The 22164-nt window shown below is 40.2% G+C and overlaps 1 protein-coding gene across 1 annotated transcript; it reads right to left on the bottom strand.

The window, feature by feature from the left end:
• Positions 1–5374: 5374 nt before the first annotated feature.
• Positions 5375–20582, bottom strand: LOC145408095 (metalloreductase STEAP4-like). The gene is made up of 9 exons (XM_080278902.1): positions 20233–20582; positions 18347–18499; positions 15274–15409; positions 14327–14532; positions 13768–13907; positions 13113–13240; positions 11980–12055; positions 9185–9390; positions 5375–5506 (listed from the first exon to the last, which is right to left on the bottom strand). Exons 1-9 carry the CDS (start codon positions 20580–20582, stop codon positions 5375–5377), a joined length of 1527 nt encoding a protein of 508 aa, XP_080135028.1.
• Positions 20583–22164: the final 1582 nt, after the last annotated feature.

Genomic DNA, 22164 nt, shown 5'->3' with positions numbered 1-22164 from the left:
TAGTTAAACGACGAAATTTTTCTGAGAGTATCTCTTATGTAGAGAGACAGACAGATAGATTGACAGATAGATAAGGAGATAGATAGTCAAACAGATAAATAGACAAGTACACAAGCAGACACGTAGGAGTACATAGAAATATGTAGGAAACATATAGAACAGGAGGCCTATTGGCCCATAACGAGGTTACCTGATGTAAAAAAATAAGGGGGAGGGGTGGATTCAATTAAAATCTAAACAATGGAAAGGAGAAAATGATAGAAAAAACATACAGACAAACATACAGACAGCTTAATATATAGAGAAAATGAGAGAAAGGGACAGGCAGAAAGGCAGACAGATCAACAGACACATAGGTGGACAGAGAGACAAATAGTTGCTTTTGGAGGTTGAATAAATAAATAAAAACATCAAATCTTTTATTTTTCTACACACACAACAAAACATAAACAGATATTATCTGTACTATGTTAATACTGAAATCAGTGCAAAGTAGTTAACTTGTCGTCAGACTACTTGTTTAATCTCTCACATTAGTTGCAATACACCCCTTTTCAATTCGATATCTACGTTTATAATTAATTCCTTCACTGCGATGACCTATTTTCATATCTTATTATTACTGCAACCATCAGAATATATTTTTCAAGTTTTTTATTTATTGTTTTTTTTTTTAGGTAAGCCGTCTCACATTGATATGAGCCTAACCCTTCTAGTTCGAAAGTCTCTCTAAACCTTTGTTATTCCTTTTCATCTCATGACCTGTTTTCTTCTTTTTATTCTTGTCAACCCCAGGCAATTTTACATTAGGTTTGGAGAGACTTTCAAACTGGTGGGGTTAAGTACAGCATCCATTTACAGCCTCACGACCAAAGCCTTTCTAAAGCTAAATAAAAATAGTCTGGAGGCAGCAAGAATAAACCAAAAAAACACGTTATTGGAGTGAAATGGTTAAATTGTGCTGAGGTTGTATGAACAGACTAATAGAAAATACGTGCTTGGGTCGAAAGATGGACTTCTCGATTGATTTTTGCTTTTTTTCACACTTCATAGAAATTCGATGTCGAAATGGTGTAATTGACAGATAAATGTATAAACTGAATGATCCGTATAATAAACTGCTTACTTCGGCCATAATTTGCGTCACGTATCTCTCATCTGATTTCGATTTCTCTGGTTAATTTTATTAAATGCTGAGTTGGTCTGACAAAATGCAGATGCCAAATAGAGAGAATTCACTTGATGTGCAGAAAAGTAAAATTAATAGAGAAAATATTGCACTGGAGTGAAAAATACTGTACACGCACAATATTTGATATAACCAGCAATTCTCTCCACGCCAAGGACGAAAAATGTTGTTAGCTTCAATAAACTCCTTTGAAGCGTCCACGTCATTAGAGTTAAATACGTCATAAAAAAACACAATTGGAAGGATATCTTTAAAGCTACGTAATACTGAAGCCAAGTAGTTAACGTCTCGTCAGGCTACTTGTTACCTTACAGCCTATTAGTACACTCACGGTCAAAAGTTGTGTGATGTGTAGTGTGTGGGGGTGTTTTCAAGGGATGAACTCACAAATAAAGTTATAATCTGATGCCTCTCCTAAGTTTGTAACTTTCTCCATTTATAGGAATGACTAGAATACTGACATTTTTTTTTTTCTCTTGTGTTTCTGGAAAAACATAATATGGGATAATTACCGTGATTATTGTGTGTGTGTGTGTGTGTGTGTGTGTGCGTGTGTGTGTGTGCAGGAGGGACCAGGGCCAGAATATGAAGCTGGGAATAAGTACAGGGTGTTCGTAAAGTCCTAGAGTGGTTTTAAATATTAATTTAACCAAAACCATTAGGATAGAATGATGCTGTTTTTGCATAATATGGAGTACACAATAGAGTTTTCTTATATGAATTACAAAAGTTCAATGTGCAGTTTAGTTCACTGGAGTTTAGATGTGCGCCAATTGCTCAGCGAGACGTTTCCAGGCAGATGGATTGGGCGTGATGGGCCAATATCGTTGCCACCTCGGTTTCCTGATGTTACCCCCTTAGAGTTCTTCCCTTGGAGCTATGTACAAGATGAAGTCTACAAAACACCTATCCCAAACATCGACATCCTTCGTGAACGGATAACGGAAGACATACATAAGGTCACCGGTGATATGCTGGGGGTCACATGGGAAAAAATCGATCGTCGGTTGAATGTGCTGAGGATCACAAAAGGAGCCCACATTGAACTTTTGTAACTCATATAAGAAAACTCTGTTGTGTACTCAGTTATTATTTAAAACCTCTCAAGGACTTCACGAACACCCTGTACTGTACATTAAAGATCGTATTTCAAGTGGCTTTGGTGCTTTCGTAACACCTTTTATTTCGCATTTAATTTTGCCAATTCTTGTTCCTTCATATCCTTTTTTACGTGACTGATGCATTCTGTCGATATTAAGCAATAGATATGACGTCTAAAGAAATGTTAAGGGAGTAAAATGGAAAATAAGTCGCTAAGAAAAAGGTGCTAGACAGCCCCCTAAGCCACCAAATACAACCCACTGGAACTTTTGGGCATGAGTATACAACTTACTCCTATACTGAGGTACTAATAGCAAGCAGTTAAGCTGTTGTTAGACTACTTGTTCCAATAAATAGGTACAAACATATAATAATAATACATATAGGCCTTAATTATGATACAACGCCAAGTGGTTTGAGGTTTGTTAATCGTTTGCTCCAGGATGTGTAATTTATCAAGCTATCAATCAGTTAATTGTCTGTCTGTGTATGTATGAATGGATGGATGGATGGATAGATGGATTTATCTATCTGTCTGTTTGTCTGTTTATCTATCATCACTCAGTTCCTTCCCGACTCATTAGGAGCGTAGGGATCCGCGGCTAGGGTATTAGAACAAACATTTAAGGCAAGAGTGAACAGTCGTTCTTCTTTGAGTGGCTATTTATGATGAGATAAAAAAAAAAAAATCTACAGCCCCTCGAATATAAACCCTAATGAGTCACACCCTAGATGGAGCACCTTAACTCACTAGACCACCAGGCGTCCTAGTTACATAATACTGAGATATCACACCAAGCAGTTAACCTCTAGTCACACTACTTGTTCCTCTATAAACGTGCCTATATTAACTCTTAACCTTTTCTCTATTTCATTCATGTCATCTCCAAACTACTGTGTCATATTCAGTTTTGGGGAGAGTTTTCTGATTAAAGGAGTAGGAAGAAGAAGAAGAAGAAGAAGAAGAAGAAGAAAAAGAAGAAGGAGGAGGAGGAGGAGGAGGAGGAGGAGGGGGAGGGGGGGAGAAGGAGGGGGGAGAAGGAGGGGGGGAGAAGGAGGGGGAGGGGGGGGAGAAGGAGGGGGGAGAAGGAGGGGGGGAGAAGGAGGGGGAGAGAAAAAGGAGGAGGAGGAGGAGGAGGAGGAGAGAAAAAGGAGAAGGAGAAGAGGAGAAAGAAGGAGGAAGAAAAGGGGAAAGAAGAGGAAGAGAAAGAAGAAGAAGAAGGAGAGGAAGAAGAGGAGGAGGAGGAAAAAGAAAAAAAAGGGAAAGTATGAGTTATGGGTAACGAGGTGTGTGCCCTTTGTGTTAGATGTCTGTTTTATTTCACTCATTCTAACCACAGACGGCCAATATCAGCCCAGAGGAGAAGCCTCGTGGTGAATGGGTTAGGGGTGAGGTCATTAATTCCAGCTTCAGTATTTTCCAGTTTTTCTGTTATTTTATTTGTGGTAAAAGAGAGTTATTGTTGATCCTGATGACACTGATGATGATAATGATGATGATGATGATACTGATGATGATGATGGCGATGATGATGATGATGATGATGATACTGATGATGATGATGGTAACTAGGTAATAATAAGGCAAGGGGATGCATGATATAATAGAAGAAAAATGTGAGATGGTAACTGAGCATCTGGCAGGTATTAAGCAGAGGAAACAGTACAGTAGTTATGAGGCGGGGATGACGTATCTGTGAAGCAGGGTGACTTGTGTATCAGTCAGGGGTGATGTAGGTATGAGGCAGGGATGTTGTAGGTATGAGGCAGGAGCAATGTAGGTATGAAGTAGGGGTGATTCGTTATAAGGCAAGGATGATGTAGGTATGAGGCAAGTGTAAAGTAAGTATATATGAGGTAGGGGTGATGTGGGTATGAAGCAGGGGCGATGGTACATGTGTGGCAGGGGCAATGTAGTTATAAGGCAGGGGTGATGTACGTATGAGGCAGGGGTGATTAGTTATAAGGCAGGGGTGATTCTAGGTATTAGGCAAGTGTAAGGTAAGTATGAGGCAGGGGTGATGTAGATATGAGGCAGGAGTGAAGTAGATTTGAAAGTGGCTTGAGGTAGGTATGAGGAAGGCAGAGAGGGGTGAACTAAGTATGAGGAAGGTACGAGGCAGGGGTGAGATAGGTATGGGAAAAGTATGAGGCAGGGGTGAGGCAGGTGTGAGGAAGATATGGGGCAGGGTTGAGGTAGGTATGAGGAAGCTGTGTGCGAGGGGTGAGGAAGGAATGGGTCAGGGTGCAGCAGATATGAGACTAGGATTAGGCAGATATTAGGCAGATATCAGGATCAAGACAGGATCGATTAGGTTAGATTAATTAAGGGTTAGACAGGTGTAACGACTCAAGACGGGGTAGAATTAGGTCAAGTTAGGTTTTGCTTGGGTACGAATCACAGGAGGGCGTGTTAGGTTATTTGGATATGGATGAGTTAAGTTATACATACAGGTAAGAGGATCAAGGCTGAGCAAATTAAGTTAGATTAGACTAGGTTAGGGTAAGGTGTCAGGCAGGGAAAAGGGCCTAGGCATGTCAAGTTACGTTAGGAGAGGTTTAGTTAGGCTAGATTAGGTTTAGTTAAGGAGGTGTAAGACAGGTAAAAAGATAAACGAGGAAAGATAACCGAGATATAAGGCAAATATGAGGGCCATGACAGGGCAGGATGGGCTTGGTTTATTTAAGTTATGTTTAATTAAAGTCTAAGGATCAAGTGAGGGGAGGAATAAGGATCAGGTGCAAGACCAGGTATGAGAGTCAGGGCATGGCAGGTTCAAGACAGGTATAATTTAGTTGCCAAAAGAGGGCAGGTTCAATCAGGCATGAGACCAAATACAATGGTTAATGCAGAGCAAGTATAATGCAGGTATCAGGGTCAAGACAGGACTGCTGTATGTGTCAAATAAAGGAAGTATAAGAGTCAATGCAGGGTAGGTGCAAGGGTGAATGTGGGGCTAGTATAAGGGAAAGTATGAGGGTAACGGCAAGGTAGGTGTAAGGGTCTAGGTAAGGCAAGTACATCAGCAGATATAAGATTATAGGCGTTTGGCAGGTATCAGGATCAGGCATAAGTATGGTGGGTCAAGGCTGGGCAGGGCTGGATTTGCTGGGCCTCTCATAGCCTGCCCTAATCTTGGTGAGGTGGGAGTCGACGCAAGGCACCAGCAGCGGAATCTTCATCAGCAGCGTCAGGAAACACACCGGTACCATTACCTGACGATATGATGATTTTGAGTCTAGGGATAGGTATTATTATGATTAGAATGTGATTTTAGTGTGACAGTGTGATCTTACGTGAATTTAGCTTAGGCGTGTCTACTACAGTTGTACATTTTAGTGTGGTTTTAGGTGTCTTAGATATTAGTGCGATTTAGTGTGATTAGTGTTTGAAGCCTGCAGCGCCAAATTCAACCACAGTCTGGTCGAAGTTTTCATGTCTATTACATAGAAGATAGGGTAAAAATTTGCGAACTTTAAAAAAGAAAAATATGCTTAGAGTTTACCTGTCACTCTGAAAAGTTGTATGTAGGTAGCAAAGGCCAAAGTGATTCAAGTCATGCCGGGTCAATCCAAATCATGCAAGTTCAAGTGAAAAAAAAAATAATAATAATTACTCAAAATAATACTGGCGGCGCACCCATTTTAGCGAAGTGCTTTCGGGCAGCCCCATATCCCACGTTGCGGACGACGTTTAGTTTAGGTGTAAATTTTAGTTTTGATATATTTCTTAATAAAGGTGATGATTTAGGGATCGCATAGGAGACTTCGTAGCATCACTTTCTGTGCAATTCATCTTGCATATTTCACTTTAACATCCACTGTATGTAGTTACGCAGGTTTAACCAGTTACTGTCCAGATTTTGCTGGTATGCACTTTCTCCTACCGGCTTACAGTCGCATACGTCCTAGGTCCACATTCGGGGGTTCTCCCGCGTCCTAACTTTTAAAACTTCGATTTCTGTCTCCCCTCCTCCTCCTCCTGTTTTTGGACTATGTGTTCAGACAGATTAACACGAATATAGTCTGCATTGATGGCATCCAAGATGTATGAGATGCAGTATTCGAGGTGGCATAACAGATTTCGAAGCACCGTTTCTTTAGCAGTTTATTTAGCATATTATACCTTAACATGAACTGTTATGTTATACACACTGCGTTAATAAAGACATACTTTGCAAGCAGTGCATAAAAAAACAATACTGAGGCATAATCTACAGTGGAAAATGCTAAGGGTGAGGTACAGCAAAATCTCCAAAGACATTAGAATACTCAATTTGGTAGCGAAGTAGTGAGAGTGAAGGTCATGAACGAGGTGGCTTTAGCTAAGGTTTTAGTTTAGCTATACCTTTTGCCAGGTGTTTCGCTGTAGCACGACTCGGGGAAGCTAGTAACTCTTAGCTTGTACCTTTTAGTTTAGCTATGCCTATTTGTGTGGCAGTTATTTTATCTAAGCTGAATCTTTTAGTTTACGCATGCCTTTTTGGTCAGGCATACCTGAGCACTCGGAGGGATGAAAACACAGCGTAAGGAATTTAGGTGCCCCATGAATATGGCAGTGGTAAAGTTTGCGGTCACCTACCATCGACCACCTCAAGTATCTCTGCTTCACTGAAAATTACGAGTATGTAGCATACGTAGCCAAAAGAATTAGTCGAGTTGTACTTGCGAGTACTGTACTTTAGTTTAGTCGTTAATTTTAGTTTGATTTTAACTTTAAGTTTATTTGTGCTGGAGTTTCTTCTTTACCCGAACCATATAGTGGAGCTGCACATTTCCTTTTTGATGTACATTGCGGCTGAACTGCACTAAAAGAAAGTTAACATTGCCATACCTAACTGCTTGAAGGAATAACGACACAAACTTGGGAATTAAGAGTGTGTTAGTGTCTAGTGACACTGAAATGTGCAGCAACAAGCATTACGGGCGAACACTATAGATATTGCTATAGATATTTGTGACTCTGTACCCTTTAGTTGTGTTATGCTTTTTTGTCATCTCATATTTTTTTTAAAGCATATACTTTTTAGTCAATCCATATCTTTTTGTCAAGCCGTACATAATAGTCAGATCATATCTTTTGGTCAAGCCATATATTTTTACTTGGTACTGTAATTTATATCTTTCAGTCAAGCAAAGATTATAGTTAGCTCATATTTTTATTTCATGTGCTTTTAATCAACTCATGGTTGGTGGGGACGCTCACCATCCACTTAATCGATGTAGTGTTGCTCTCGGGTGTCTGCCCTTTCGTCTTCTCCATCCTTCTTTCCTTCCATCCTCTTCTTTCTTTCTTTCATTCTTTCCTCGTCCTTTTGCCTATGGGCGACTTTACACTCCCTCTTCAGTCTTTCTTTCCTTCATTCTTTCCTCTTCCTTCTGCCTGTGGGTGACTGTACACTGAATGACAAGCCAAATGGTTTCCTGTACACCAGGAACCATTTACTACGCTGGGTGGTATCCATAAAACCAAATTTTGGCTCCTGGTGGTTTAGTGGGTAATTACGGCGCTCCAATTGGATTGAGCCGGTGAAGCTTTATAGCCAAGGGATGGTTGGGGTTTACTGTTCATGTAATGCCACTCAGGGATGAGTGAGGCTGGTCACTCTCATTCTAAATGACAGGAACAACTTGCCTAGCCCCGGGCTCCTACACTCCCTGTAGAGCAACGTAAGATTGGATGATGATGATGATGATGATTATGATGATGATGATGATGTCTTTTAGTCGAGCGGTACCTATTAGTCTAGCCACTCATTTTCTTTTTCTAAATCTCCTCTTGATCTATATCTTGGAACAAACACTCTTAGCCATATGTGAACGCTTGAAGGAATGGGAACAAAAGCAAGGAGGAGCAGGAGTTCCTTTTAGGCAACGAGAGTGAGGCGTGTCGAAACTATAATCGGTTCAGCTTTAACTGAGGGAAATGAGCCGCTGTCACAAGTTAAACGATGAGTCATGGTAAAAGGATATTCGATGAGGCTTAGTTGAAAGGTAGAAAAGACTCTTCATGGTAAGTAGTCATCTCTTCAGTCTGACTATACATGGCCATCAAGTGAGCTGAAAAGCGTTCAAGATCTTTGTCAGATGAGAGTAAATATACCATAATACCCTAGATATAACTGTACCACTGAGAAATCCGGCCATGTGAGGCTGGTGGAGACTGAGGGCCTTTACATTAGTTGCACCATTTAATTCAGTGATATGGTTAAGTTGTGACTGAACCCTATCGTTTAGTCGTTTCCTTGAGTCAAGTCTTGCCTTCTCGTTTTGCTGTACATTTTAGAAGATTCATACTGACGAGCAGGTTAACTTAGCCATAACTAAACGCCTAAAGGAAAATAGATGCAGGTTAGGCGATTGAGGTGACCATTACATAATATAACAAGGGTGAGATATGCCATAATCAGTATAACGGACGACCACCCCAGATATTGCAGCTCTACTGATAACGCCTTAGTGTTGTCGAACTTAATGGCTGAGTCATTTCAGAGGGCATTCAAGTTTCTCCAGTGCCTGAAAGCCTTGAAGTTTAGTCAGAGATTTAAGTTTACTCAAACCTTTTAACCGAGTCGTAGGCTACTTTTTCGTTCAAGTGTACCTTTTACTTTAGGCATAATTTTAGTTTACAAATACATGTTTAATTAGCCACAGGTATCGGCCTTTCAGTATAGTCTTACATGGGACAACAAAGTCTGGGAATCAGGAGCTCCTTGTCGCATCCGTGATGAGCTATGTCGTAACCAGTATCATAGGTGACCAAACTATGTATCGCTATACCACTGTGAACTCTGTTTTGGTGATACCTTTTAGTTCAGCTGCACCCTTATAATTAGGTTCATTTTAGCTTAATCGTAGCTGTTAACTGAGCCATACCTTTGAATTAAGCCGTACCTGAGCACTGGATGGAATGACGACACAGGAAAGAGGATAAAGTAAACCCCTGTATGTGGCTACAGTGAGATGTGCCGTAACCAGAATCACCGACGACCACCCCAGGTACCGCTGCACCGCTGCGAACTCCCGCCAGGTGAGGATGGTGGAGACTGAGGGCAGCGAGGTAATGCCCATGACCACCATTACCGCCTGAAGCAGCACCCCTGGAGGAAAGAACCGTCTGTGTTGTACCAAATTAAGAGACGTTTGCAACGAAGCATATTAAAAGACACATGATTTTTTTTTTTTTTTTTTTTTTTTTTTTACTGAAAGATATGAGAGAGAATAATAAATGCTTGTACAAGGCATATGGCGACATGGAGGAGAAACATTATAGCGCAGCACTTGAAGAAAAAACGTTTGCACTAAAGCATACAAAAAGACAGACGATAACTTTTTGTTTTTAAAGACCACGAACAAAAAAATAATTACCTGTTGAAGAAATATGACATGATGAAAAGAATGAGAACTGTCCAGGAAGAACCGCCTACATTGAGGCATATGAAGGGAACTGTTTGTACAGAAGCATTTCATGAGACATGATAACCATTTCTATTATAGATAAAAAGTAAAGCGAGAACTCTTGGCAAGGGGTATGTGAAAAAATATTGGAGAGAGAACCGTCTACACTGAAGCAAGAAAAAGATCTGTTTGTACTGAGGAATATGGACGAGAAAACGAGAACTGTTTGTATAGAGCGTAAGGCAAGGCAGGCTACGGGACGCGAAACCTTTCTACGGAAGCATATAAAAATGAAAAGAAAATAGCCAATACTAAAATAAACAGAAATAAAAAGAATACCGATGCTCACTGGTGCCGTCTAAAGCATCACATCCCGGGGTAATAAAAATACTGCACTGTAAAGAACCGTCTGTGATGAATGCTTGAAGATAACCGTCTATACTGAACCATATTGGAGATAGTCGTCAATGGTAAGGCATATTGAAAAGAAAATCGTCTATACTGATGAATAATGATAATATACCGGTCTATACAGAAGCACATTAGGGACAATCGTCTATAGCGAACCATATTGAAACGATAACCGTCGACTCTATACTGGTGTATAATGAAAAGACAACCGTATCTACTGAAACATTTTGAAAAGATAACCGCCTATTCTAAAGCTTATAAAAATAATGAAGTATAGAGAAGAGATAACCGCCGATAAGGAAGCAAACTGAAAAGATGTATCCTGAGCTATATTGAAAATGGTCGTATAAACTAACATATATTAACAGATTACGGTTCACAATAAAGTAGCTCAAAAATTAAAACGAATTATAATGATGCATGGAAAAAGGTGCTTGTTTGTACTGAAGCACGATGAAGATGTAACCTATTGTCCAGAAACGTATAAACAATGATAGACATATAAAATGATCCTCCATAATGATGCTAAATGAGGAGATAACAATTACAGTGAGTCAAGCGGAAATGAAAAAGCAAGTCATGTATACTATAGGGAAGCATATGAACTAACTGTAATACGAGAAAGCAATAGAAAGTAAAACAAGAGCCGTCTACATGGAGCACGTGAAGAGAATCGTTTGTACTGAAGCAATGAAACATGACCCTCATGCTAAAGAATATGGAAAGGAAAAATGAGCACCGTTTGAAAGAGGAATGTGGCAAGGATTGGAGAGAGGTCTATCTCCAACTGTTTATAATGAGAAATATAAAGATAAACTTCTGTACTGAGGCATATGGAAAAGAAAAAGGAAATCATTCAAGGTGTGGCTAATGAAAGGAAAACTAGCTAATTGTGCTGGGAATATGAAAAGAGAAAAATGAACCGTCTGTGTTGAAGTATGTAACAGAAAAAGAAACTAGGTGAAGGCTGTGGACGCCAACGGCAAACTTCTATAGATCAGAATCGCCAGTACTGTCTGAAGCAATTAGCCTGGAGGAGAGAACCACTTACATTGAAGCCCACAAAAAAAAAAAAAAAAAAAAAAAAGTCTATGCTGAGGAATATAGGAGAAAGGCCGAGTTCACCAAAAATAAATAAATGAATAAATAAATGAGCCGAAGGACAGGAAAAGATAACAGACTGCCAATTACCTCTTGAAATGAGAACTAAATGGGCAGAAGAATATGAAAAACAGAAAAGTCCGTACTGAAGAAAGTGAACTGATGCGTCAGTATTAGGCAGGACCAGATTCAGAACTTTGGAAAAAGAGTGGCTTGAATCGTACTAATATTACCACTTAATGCATTTTAACAAAAAAAAAAAAAAAAATGCACTTTTATTCTTGCTTTAATCACAGGAATACAATAATATGGGCAAATGCAAGTCAGTGATATATTTATAGCATATTTTGGTAAAAAAATTCTGTATTTTACTTGTAGCAAATAAGTGGTCTACTGACAATTTGAGGGTGTACGTCTCCCTAAAATCGTGCCTGTAAAACAAATATTAAAGAAATATTGGTAAGAGGGAACCAGTCCCATAAGACGGTTTGGGAAGCGTAGAATTACAATGGCAGGATGATATAATTCATTGGATTGAAAGGTAGATGATCATCCCATTTTCCTTCCTGGCAGTACATGATAGATAAACCTTTACTAAGCTCTTTGAGATCGAACCTATATAAAGCTGTTACTCCATATGGGCGTTCTAACCACTAAGTCACCAGGTGCCTGAATGAATAGAAATAAAGAGAGAACTGTATGCCATCTGTCATATTTTGTACTACTTACTGAGAGAGAGAGAGAGAGAGAGAGAGAGAGAGGGAGAGATTTATACGAACCACATGCGATGTATGTTTGTTGCACCCAATCGTCACCCATTCCCCATGACATTTTGCTGAAGATGGCCATACATCCCTGTAGGTCAGGAAATAATGATAATAATAATAATAATAGTAATAATGATAACAGTTATAATTATAATAACAATAATAATAATAATATTGGTAAAAATAATATATAATAAAAATAATACCGGTAATAATAATTAAAATAATAATGATAACAATAATAATAATTATCATCATTATTAATATTTTTATTCCTATCGGACTGAGCCTGTGCAGGTTTATATCCAAGGGATGGTTGGGGTTTATTGCTCATGTCATGCCACCCAGGGATGAGTGAGGCTGGTCATTCTTATCTTAAATGTCAGGACTAACTTGCCTAGCCCAGGGCTCCTACGCTCCTCATGGGGCAACACAGGATGAGATGATGATGATGATGATTAGTAGTAGTAGTAGTAGTAGTAGTAGTAGCAGTAGTAGTACTAGTAGTAGTAGTGGTGGTGGTTTTGGTGGTGGTGGTAGTAGAAGTAGTATTAATATAACTTATCTTCATTAATATTATAAATGTCATCATGATCACCACTGACGTTATCCCTCTCAGGAGCTTCTTCATCGTCCTCAATAAAATCGATATTATTATAACTACTACCACAATCATCATCGTTATCATTTTTATTTTCATTATCACTGTTGTTAACAGGATTTTTATTATCATCGTTATCATCCTTGTCATTTTTTTCAACATCACAATCATCTCCATTATCGTTATTTCTATCGTCATTATCATTATTTTTGTGAAGATAGATATGCATGGGAGACCGATGGCAACGATATTATCCTCTTCATTAACATAATCACTGTCATTAAGATCTTTACCATCACTGCCACCTTGAATACAGACCTCAGGAACAGGTTCTATATCGCACAATAGCCTTCCTAACACCTCTTCCACAGAGATTTGTTGAGTATATTACATCTTATCATTATCATTGTTATTATATCATTCTGACACTGATATAATTTCAGTCAATAGCAGACAAGAGCAGACTAAAATGTAATGTGCCGAACTGCTAAGGGAGAGGTGTCAAGATATCTCAAAAGCGTCTTAGAAAACATGGCTAACTTACGTGAGTGGATCCCATCAGCAATGACATAAGACCCAGCTGTTTTCGAGCTTTGAGCCAGTTGTCCAGCCAGGAAGGGAAGTGTGAGTATTTGGTACCACGCCAAAGCTGAAGGTAGGCTGCTATCATACCTGCAGGATTAGTAACACCTTTACCACCTTGTCTAACCTCACCTAATCATAACGTAACAAACTAACCAAACCTAACCTAACTCAACCTAGCGTAGATTAACTTAAACCTATCTATACCTAACTTAACCTAACCTAGCCTAACCTAACCAAGCCTAGCCTAGCGTAACCCAACTTAGACAAGCTTAACCTAAGTTTACCTATCCTAACCTAGTCTAAAATAACCTAAAATACCCTAACTACGCAGGAAGGTAAAACTGTGTATTTGGTACCACGCTATGAATGTAAATAAGCAATTGATATACCTACAATGTTATCAGTACCATATTACCCAACCTAACCTGACATCCTAATTTAGTTCTTGGAAAACAAATGAATTTCCAAAGGTTTGTGACAGCTTTAATACATCAGGTATTTAAAGTGGTGCGTGCAAAGATTGGTATTTAATGGAACACACACACACACACACACACACACACACACACATACGCACAGACAGACAGACAGAGACAGAGAGGATGGGTCCTTACCTGGGATATAGCAGAGCAACAGCAGGGCACATCCAGCAAAAGCCAAAGAATACTGTGTAGTGTTGAGTGGAATAACCTCGAACAGAGACCAGTCCCACGTTTCATTGTTGTTGCTGTCAAGGTTTGGGCAGATCTGAACTCTGTGGTGAGATTAGGGTAAAATTAGGTTAGGTTAAGCTAATCTAAGTTAGGTTTAGTAAGGTCGGATAATTTTACAGTAAGTTTAGATTGCTTTAGTTTACTATTAGGTTAGATTTGGTTAGTTTAGATTAGAGAAAGTTTTACCTAAGTGAAAAAAAGGAGAAGGAAAGGGAAACTGCCCAAATAATTAAAACTGAGTGTGTGAAAGGGCAAGGTAACTTATACATATTAAATATCATTATCATCGTTAATCATCACCTGCCCACTAACACCACCAACTTCAGTGTTCCTTCTCTCTCTCTCTCTCTCTCTCTCTCTCTCTCTCTCTCTCTCTCTCTCTCTCTCTCTCTCTCTCTCTCTCTCTCTCTCTCTCTCTCTCTCTCTCTCTCTCTCTCTCTCTCTCTCTCTCTTAGCTCACCTGAACAAAGACAAAAGCCAGAAGAAGAAGAAAATGACCGCCGAAAGAACAGCAGTCAATTTCCACTCAGAGAAGAAGGCCAACGGGATGTCTTCAATCTCAAAGGCAGCTTTTAGACCGCCTCTGTCCACAGGTACAAGGCCCATGTTCCTTACTAAATCTGCTACTCTTTCTTTTACCCATGCTGTATCTCCACATATTGGAATCTGAAATACATGGAAGGGTGTAATTATGAATGCTGTTGATGTCGTTGAGTATCCCCAGTGTATCTAACTGCACAGACCTATAAAGTGCAGGCATGCAACTTCCCCTGCATGGTCGTCCCATCTCTACTTACCACCTTGCACCGTCATACCTTTTTTTTTTTTTTTCTCTCTCTCTCTCTCTCTCTCTCTCTCTCTCTCTCTCTCTCTCTCACACACACACACACACACACACACACACACACACACACACACACACACACAGACGGTGAGAAAATCTGGTTTCATACGTCACTTCTACTTGTGACTTTCCTCTGTGATAGGATTGTTATTCAGTACTTCTCTTGATATACTGTAGGTATTTCCTCTGACCTGATACATCAGAGAAGAAAGTGACGGACATGCCGTATGCTTGATGTAGAGGCTGTGGTACAGTAAATATACTTTCTGCAGTCCTATTCCAATTTTTGATTCACAGTTATCTATTAATATTTTTTTAAATAATACATCCTATAAAAAAAAAAAGATTCGAAATTAACAAGATGTCTTTTGCTGTTAACTTTCCATTGTAGTCCTTAGTATTTACCTTCCTGCTCCTGTGGAGATGTCTCCTCTGTTAAGCATACATATCATACTAAATCAACTCTCTCTCTCTCTCTCTCTCTCTCTCATACACACACACACACACACACACACACACACACACACACACACACACACACACACACACTCACACGTACCCACCTCTCTTCCACGATGCAGATGTTCCCTCTGTAACACATATGCAGACACCGTATTGAATGCCTTTACAACATGGCTATGAGGCAGGATCGATTGCAGCTTCTGAGCCAGACTTGGTTCTCGTGGATCTCCAGGAGCTCTGTTGGTACCGAGAATTTAAAAAAAATAAAAAAAAGTCAGACTGATGGCGTGCTTATTGATCTATTTTTGCTAATTCTAAACGTTTTTATTCAGCATTAGAGAGACTTTCCTAACTGGAGAGGTTAGACATAGCATTCATTGATCACTTCACTACACTAGTACTTCCATAAGTCTGATAAAATCGCCTGTAGGTAACAGGAATAACAGGCAAAAATGAGTTATCGGACTTAATCGGTTAATGTATGTACTGTATACTGCTGAAAGTTCAGATCGGTTTGGGGCACCTTAACCTACTAGATCACTGGTGTTCATATTCTGCTCTCAACGCCCAGTGGCGGCAAGAATAAAATGAGTATAAAGATGTATTCCTTATTACAGTTTAATCGCTTCACTACGAGGACTTGGGCAAAAAAAAAAAAAAAAATGGACATCATTCCGATTCCAGGAGGTAAAAAATATACATGTCCATACTGACAGGTTGAAGTAGAAGGATTTGGTTTTGTGCCCATCGAGTGCACGAGGGTCATTCAGTCTGATAATCCATCTTTTCAAAGTCACAATCGTCCCTTAGAACACGAGCTGCATTAGTCGGTTTACACCCAGGTCCTAAACTGTACTGTGGTGGGTGAAGAGGTGCAGGAGAGACGAAAATTTATCCAGCTGATTAACTGGGCCGAGAATCAGACTCAGGTTCTTTCAGCTGTGATGTGAACTTGCTAATTAGTCACCATCAGCTGCCCATATGCTGTATACTGCCTTCTATCATTTATAGCTCATGATGATTTTGTTCTGCTTAAGAGATGTTTTTCGTACTGGAGGGGTAAGAGAGGGCATTCGTTAACCTCTTCGCTGTATTGATACAATCTGTAGTAGTAGCAGTAGTAGTAGTAGTAGTAGTTATTGTTGTTGTATCCCTAGGTTCATTTGAAATGTAAGCCCAGTGGACTTCTGGATAAACTTACCCTTATGCAATCCACCATCCTCAGTTAGGGTGAGAGTTAGGGCGTTGAGCGACATTCGTTTACAGGCAGTGAAGCCGCCCGGTTATATCGGTTCCATTACACGAAAGCGTGCCACTCTGGCACCTGGGCGTCCCTCTCCACCACCGATATTTTCAGTAAATTGAAAAATATCGTATTGTATCCAGAAAAACAGAAATGAATGAAAGGCTGTTTTCTTCCGAGGAGGCTTGCACTCCCAGGCTTCCTTGTCTCACTCTCGGGTGAATAAAATCGTGTAACATTAATTGGAAAAAAATACCAAAGTTGTTCAGATCGTGGATGTATTAATGGTGACGACACTCCCCAACCCAGGGACGTATTTTTCATTCAATTCTTGTTAATTCCAGACGAGTTTAGTGGGAGACTTTTTGACCTGGGGGCGGGGGGGTTTAAGAGAGACTTTATGAACTGACAGGGTTATATCAGGGACTTTCTGAAGAGGTAGGGTTAGCTTGATAGAGACTTTTTGAAGTGGAGATGTTACTTTAAATGAGACTTTTGAAGTGAAGGGGTTCATTCAGGAGAGAATTTTTTGAACTGGAGGGATTACCGTAAGAGAGACTTTTTGAACTGGAGAGGTGAACTTAAGACTGGGGGGGTTAGCTTAAGAGACTTTTTGAACTGCAGGGATTAGGTTAAGAGAAACTTTTTGAAATGGAAGGATAGGCTTAGGAGACCTTTTGATCTGGAGGGATTATCTTAGGAGAAACTTTCTGAACTGGAGGGGTTAGCTTAGACTTTTTGAACCAGAGGGGTTGTCTTAGGAGACTTTCAGAACTGGGGGGTTAGCTTTGGAGACATTTTGAACTGGAGGGGTTAGTTTGGGAGACTTTTTTAACTGGAAGGGTTAGCTTAGGAGCCTTTGGTAATGAAGAGGTTATCTTAGGAGACTTTTTGAACTGTAGGGGTTAGCTTAAGAGACTTTTAGACCTGGAGGGGTTTGTTTGGGAGAAGTTTTTGACCTGGAGGGGTTTGTTTGGGCGAGGGTTTTTTACCTGGAGGGGTTAGTTTGGGAGAGGTTCTTTGACCTGGAGGGGTTTGTTTGGGAGAGGTTTTTTGACCTGGAGGGGTTCGTTCGGGAGAGGATTTTTGACATGGGGGGGTTTGTTTGGGAGAAGTTTTTTGGACATGGAGGGGTTTGTTTGGGAGTTTTTTTTTTTTTTACCTGGAGTGGGTTGTTTGGGAGAGATTTTTTGACCAGGAGGGGTTTGCTTGGGAAAGGTTTTTGGCCTGGAGGGGTTAGTTTGGGAGAGACTTCTGACCAGGAGGCGTTAGCTTGGGAGAGACTTTTTGAACCGGAGGGGGTTAACTTAGGAGACTCTTTAAACTGGAGGGGTTAGCTTAGGAGACTTTCTGAACTTTAAGGGTTAATTTAGGAGAGGTTTTTTGACCTTGAGGGATTAAGTTGATCATTAGCTTCTCTAGTGAGGGGCAGGGGACAGTTTAATGGCCCTGAATTTCGCTAGAGACTTTATTGATATGCCTTAAGACCCGTAAAACACCCCCGCTATTACCAATACATCAGTTACTGCATGATATAGCCCTAGCATGCATTCGGTATGGGAGGTGGGTGTTAGCGCCGAAGTAGTGACATGTGGTGATGAATGGTAACGTAGAGGGCCTCAGGGACTCATGTAAAGGGCTGTTTGTGCCTATAGCCAAAGTTAGACACATAAAAACTATTACAACTTCACTGAGAGAGAGAAAGAGAGAGAGAGAGAGAGAGAGAGAGAGAGAGAGAGAGAGACAGACAGACAGACAGACAGACAGACAGACAGACAGACAAACAGAGACAGACAGACAGACAGACAGACAGAGACAGACACTGAGATAAAAGTTCAGGTGATGGGAAGAAATGGTTAGAAAAGGGAGATGGATATTTATAGAAAGACTAAGAGGCGGAAAGAAGGGAGACAGGAGATTATTTTGCTTACCGGTTGCTAACATCAACAACCACCTTGTTGATCAACAGGTGGGCAGGCAGTGTGTGATGGTACTTTGCAGGGATAGCGACCACCACAACATCACCCATCATCACACCATCCTCCACCTTCATCACATCAGCTTCATCACTGTTAACCCACTTCCTAAAAAAAAAAAATTACAAAAAATGCAGAATGGAAAATTAATTAAAAAAACACTATATATTTGCTAACTCCACTGCGTTGCATAAACAAGGGCACACTTTTTTTTCTCAACTTCAGCATTCGAGTTTCCCACCAAACTCTGAACCCTGTTACTAGCTTCATCATCATCATCATCATCATCATCATCATCATCATCATCATCACTATCACCATCATCATCATCATCCAGACCTCTTTTCTCGCTCTAGAGTGGGGTGAGGTAAGGTTCAGAGAGCCAGAAAGAACCTTATATAAAGTTTGCCGATGCGAATATGGCCAATTCCCATTCATACACCAATCAAGTCCTTGAAATCCTGGCTCCACCTGGCGGGTCTAAAATTATTTCACACGTACACCTTCACATTCACCCAACTGGTAGAGTCAGTCCGATGATGTCAAGTTAATAATCGGTGCCAAAGCCTGGTCATACACTCATCCACACAAAATTCATCTAACTCGATCTCCTGGGTTCAACAGGTTCAATACCTCTCTTTCTCTCATGCACCAATTGACCTTATCTATCCGCCTTCTTCTCGGCCTACCACGCTTCCTCAGGACTCACTCAGATATACCCTTTTCATCACTCAGTTCACAGCCATTCTCCCCATATGACTGTACCAAAATACAAACTCTTCATCTCCGGTGTCCTGAACCTTCCTTGTTCCACATCTTTCACGAGTCACATAAGCCCTTATTTTGTCCACACTCCTCACATCACACACATGCTCAACAGTGCCATCTTCATTTCTCATACTCTTAACTTTTCATGCAATGCCACCCCACGGTCTCACATTCCAATAACGTGTAGTTATTAATACTCCATCCAAGCCTCACGCAGCCACAACACTGAGAGGTCTGCGTCTTTTCAAGGTCTTTACAGCACCAGCCATATTCTCTTCCTGTACCATTTTAGTTTATGTTTCTTTTACAAATTCATCTCTTTTTTCTATCACAGCACCCAGGTTCATAAACTTTCTCACCAAAAATTTTCAGATCTCTCTCCATTTACTGTGGCATCACACCGGGTGTCAGCTTTACTCATAACAACCATCACTTTACACCTACTTACAATTACTCTCAAGGCACGATACTGCCAGGCATCTAAACAACTTTGCATAGTCTACCTAGTTCTTGTCTACTGTTTGCAAGCATTATAATATCTACATTCAGTGAAGTTGAGATACTCCTTCCATCACCATTCATATCTATCTGTCTATCAATCTACCTATCTATCAGTATTTGGCACAACTTAGTGAAGCTACTTTAAGTGAGTACAATCTCTTAAATTTACACTGGCCAACATTCCTGCCAAAAGCTGTTCGTTTTTGAAAATGATACACAGCCCATATTTATTGCCTGTCAGTTAGATCACCTACTTAGTTATAGAGATTTAGGTCACATGTACTGTACCTTATCTCTCATCTGAAAACAAATACACATTATCATCATCATCATCCCTTTATCATCATTTTAATCATCATAACAATAATTGTCATCGTCTCTCTCTCTCTCTCTCTCTCTCTCTCTTAGTCATGAAACACTGCAACCTTTGACTACTTTCAGACTTTGATTCTGATGATAAGAGAAAGAAAAATAGGTCAAGCAAAAGAGTGTAAGCATTTTATGAAGAGGAAGATAACACTCACTCTCTCTCTCTCTCTCTCTCTCTCTCTCTCTCTCTCTCTCTCTCTCACCTTGCTCTAGCAGGGTTTCTAGTAGCCACAACAGGTCGGTGTCCAGCTGCTGCTAAACAAGTCACCATTGCTCTTGCCATGTCACCACTTCCCACCAAAACAATCCGCCTTTCTGTCGCTCCATCAACTCCTTTGCCTCCGTCCCCATGCCCTCCAACTCCATTCACATTTTCTCCAACACCATTCACATTTCCTCCAACTCCATTACCATGCCCTCCAGCACCATTATCAAGCCTTCTAACGCCATTCTCATGCCCCAGGATATCCATTTGGTAGGCTTGGCTGGTGTGTCCATGTTCGTTGTTCTTGGCGTCATGTGATACACCATTAGCTTGCACCGCGTTGCTCATCTTGCCACCGGTAATGTTGAGTCCTGCTGATAGATATAAGCCTGTATTAATCCTTAGTTCGTATATATATATATATATATATATATATATATATATATATATATATATATATATATATATATATATATATATATATATATATATTTAAACGCAACAAAGAGTGAGGAAAAGGTTGAAAACTTGAAGAGAAATTGTTAATTCTTTACCAAACTGGCGCGGCCTTTCTATATTTTCTATTGATATGAGGCTTTCACAGGTTACTTGTTATTATTTCTGGATTACGGTAACTACTGGGCACTTTTATGAACTTACCTCAGAAAGCAATAAATGAGGATTTAATTTGCGTTAATATTCCGCCGATGTCTATCAGCAGCTGCCCATATTTTACGTTCCTAACGCTCTTTTTTAAATTTGAAAGATGGCTGTCAAACGCGTTAGGTTAGGTTGGTTTAGGTTTTGTTTGGTTAGGTTAGGGTTTGTTAAATCATTACGTTTCCAATAACTTTGACAAGGGATACACTGACGCGTGAAGTTGGAGTGATGGTAAACAACGAGGCCAATCGGAGAGGTCGTTGGTAAACATTCCCGCGGGCGGCCTGGCCGCTTCCTTAAATACCCCAGAATAGATATACTGTATTTTTTTTTTAATCACCTCTTGCAGTCACAGTTCATTAGTTAATTGTGCCCTGAGATAGTGAATTTGTTATATATTATAACAAACTCACGATCTCAAAGCACCTATATTGTAACATAATACCGTTTGGTAAAGAATTACCAAAAAGTTCCCCCCCCCCAGCCCCCCTAAAAAAGCGAGACCCAAAATCAAGCTTCATTCATTTGGAGATGCCTGGACACATCACTGTTAACCGATTCACTGTGGAGGTGTGATTTTTGTCCTAGCTGCCTCCTGGCGATTTTTACTCGCATTAAGATGTCTTTTCTCACTGGAGGGAACAAAAATATCATTCTTTAATCCCGTCAGTACTTGAGTTCTCTCCTAGGCTGAATAAAGACATCTTGTTGTAGGTGAAATATATGAAAGACGTCATTGTACTGAAGGGGTTAAAATAGTGCAGGCCCTGGACACTGTCGCGGGCTCTAAGTTCGATTCCTCACTGTTGCAGGCTGAGTGCGCTGACGATGGCACCATTGCTGCCTTGGAGGTGAAGGAGTTAGAACTAAACTATACTGTATATGTCCCGGGAGGAAAGGTTCATTCTTAGTAAAATTATGCTCTATCAACATGCTTAACTTGTTATGGTGCTTCATTTACTAATGATCTTATGAGTGACTTATGAACGAGACAGGTTTCGCCCATAAATCATCACTAATTATTGCTCCGTAACGATTGAGAGCTGGACACGTTCTGATATTGCATTTTTAACTCAAAATTTCCTCATCTACTATTTCCCACCGTTATGCCCTTTCATCCCGGGACACCCTGTATATTTCAACAGATCCGAGGCCGATCATGATATATGGAGGGAGGAATTCTTTATCCCAGGCTCTTTAGATCTTGAAATGAAATCAGGAGTTGGACGGTTCTGTGTCAGATAAAGGAATGTCCGTTGGATGCATTCTT

This window comes from Coenobita brevimanus, chromosome 75 (genome assembly GCF_032717465.1).
Source record: "Coenobita brevimanus isolate Jiangsu-jjx chromosome 75, ASM3271746v2, whole genome shotgun sequence".
Lineage (NCBI taxonomy): Eukaryota > Metazoa > Arthropoda > Malacostraca > Decapoda > Coenobitidae > Coenobita > Coenobita brevimanus.
The sequence above is the reverse complement of the archived record's forward strand: the minus strand, read 5'-3'. Positions and strand labels throughout refer to the sequence as shown.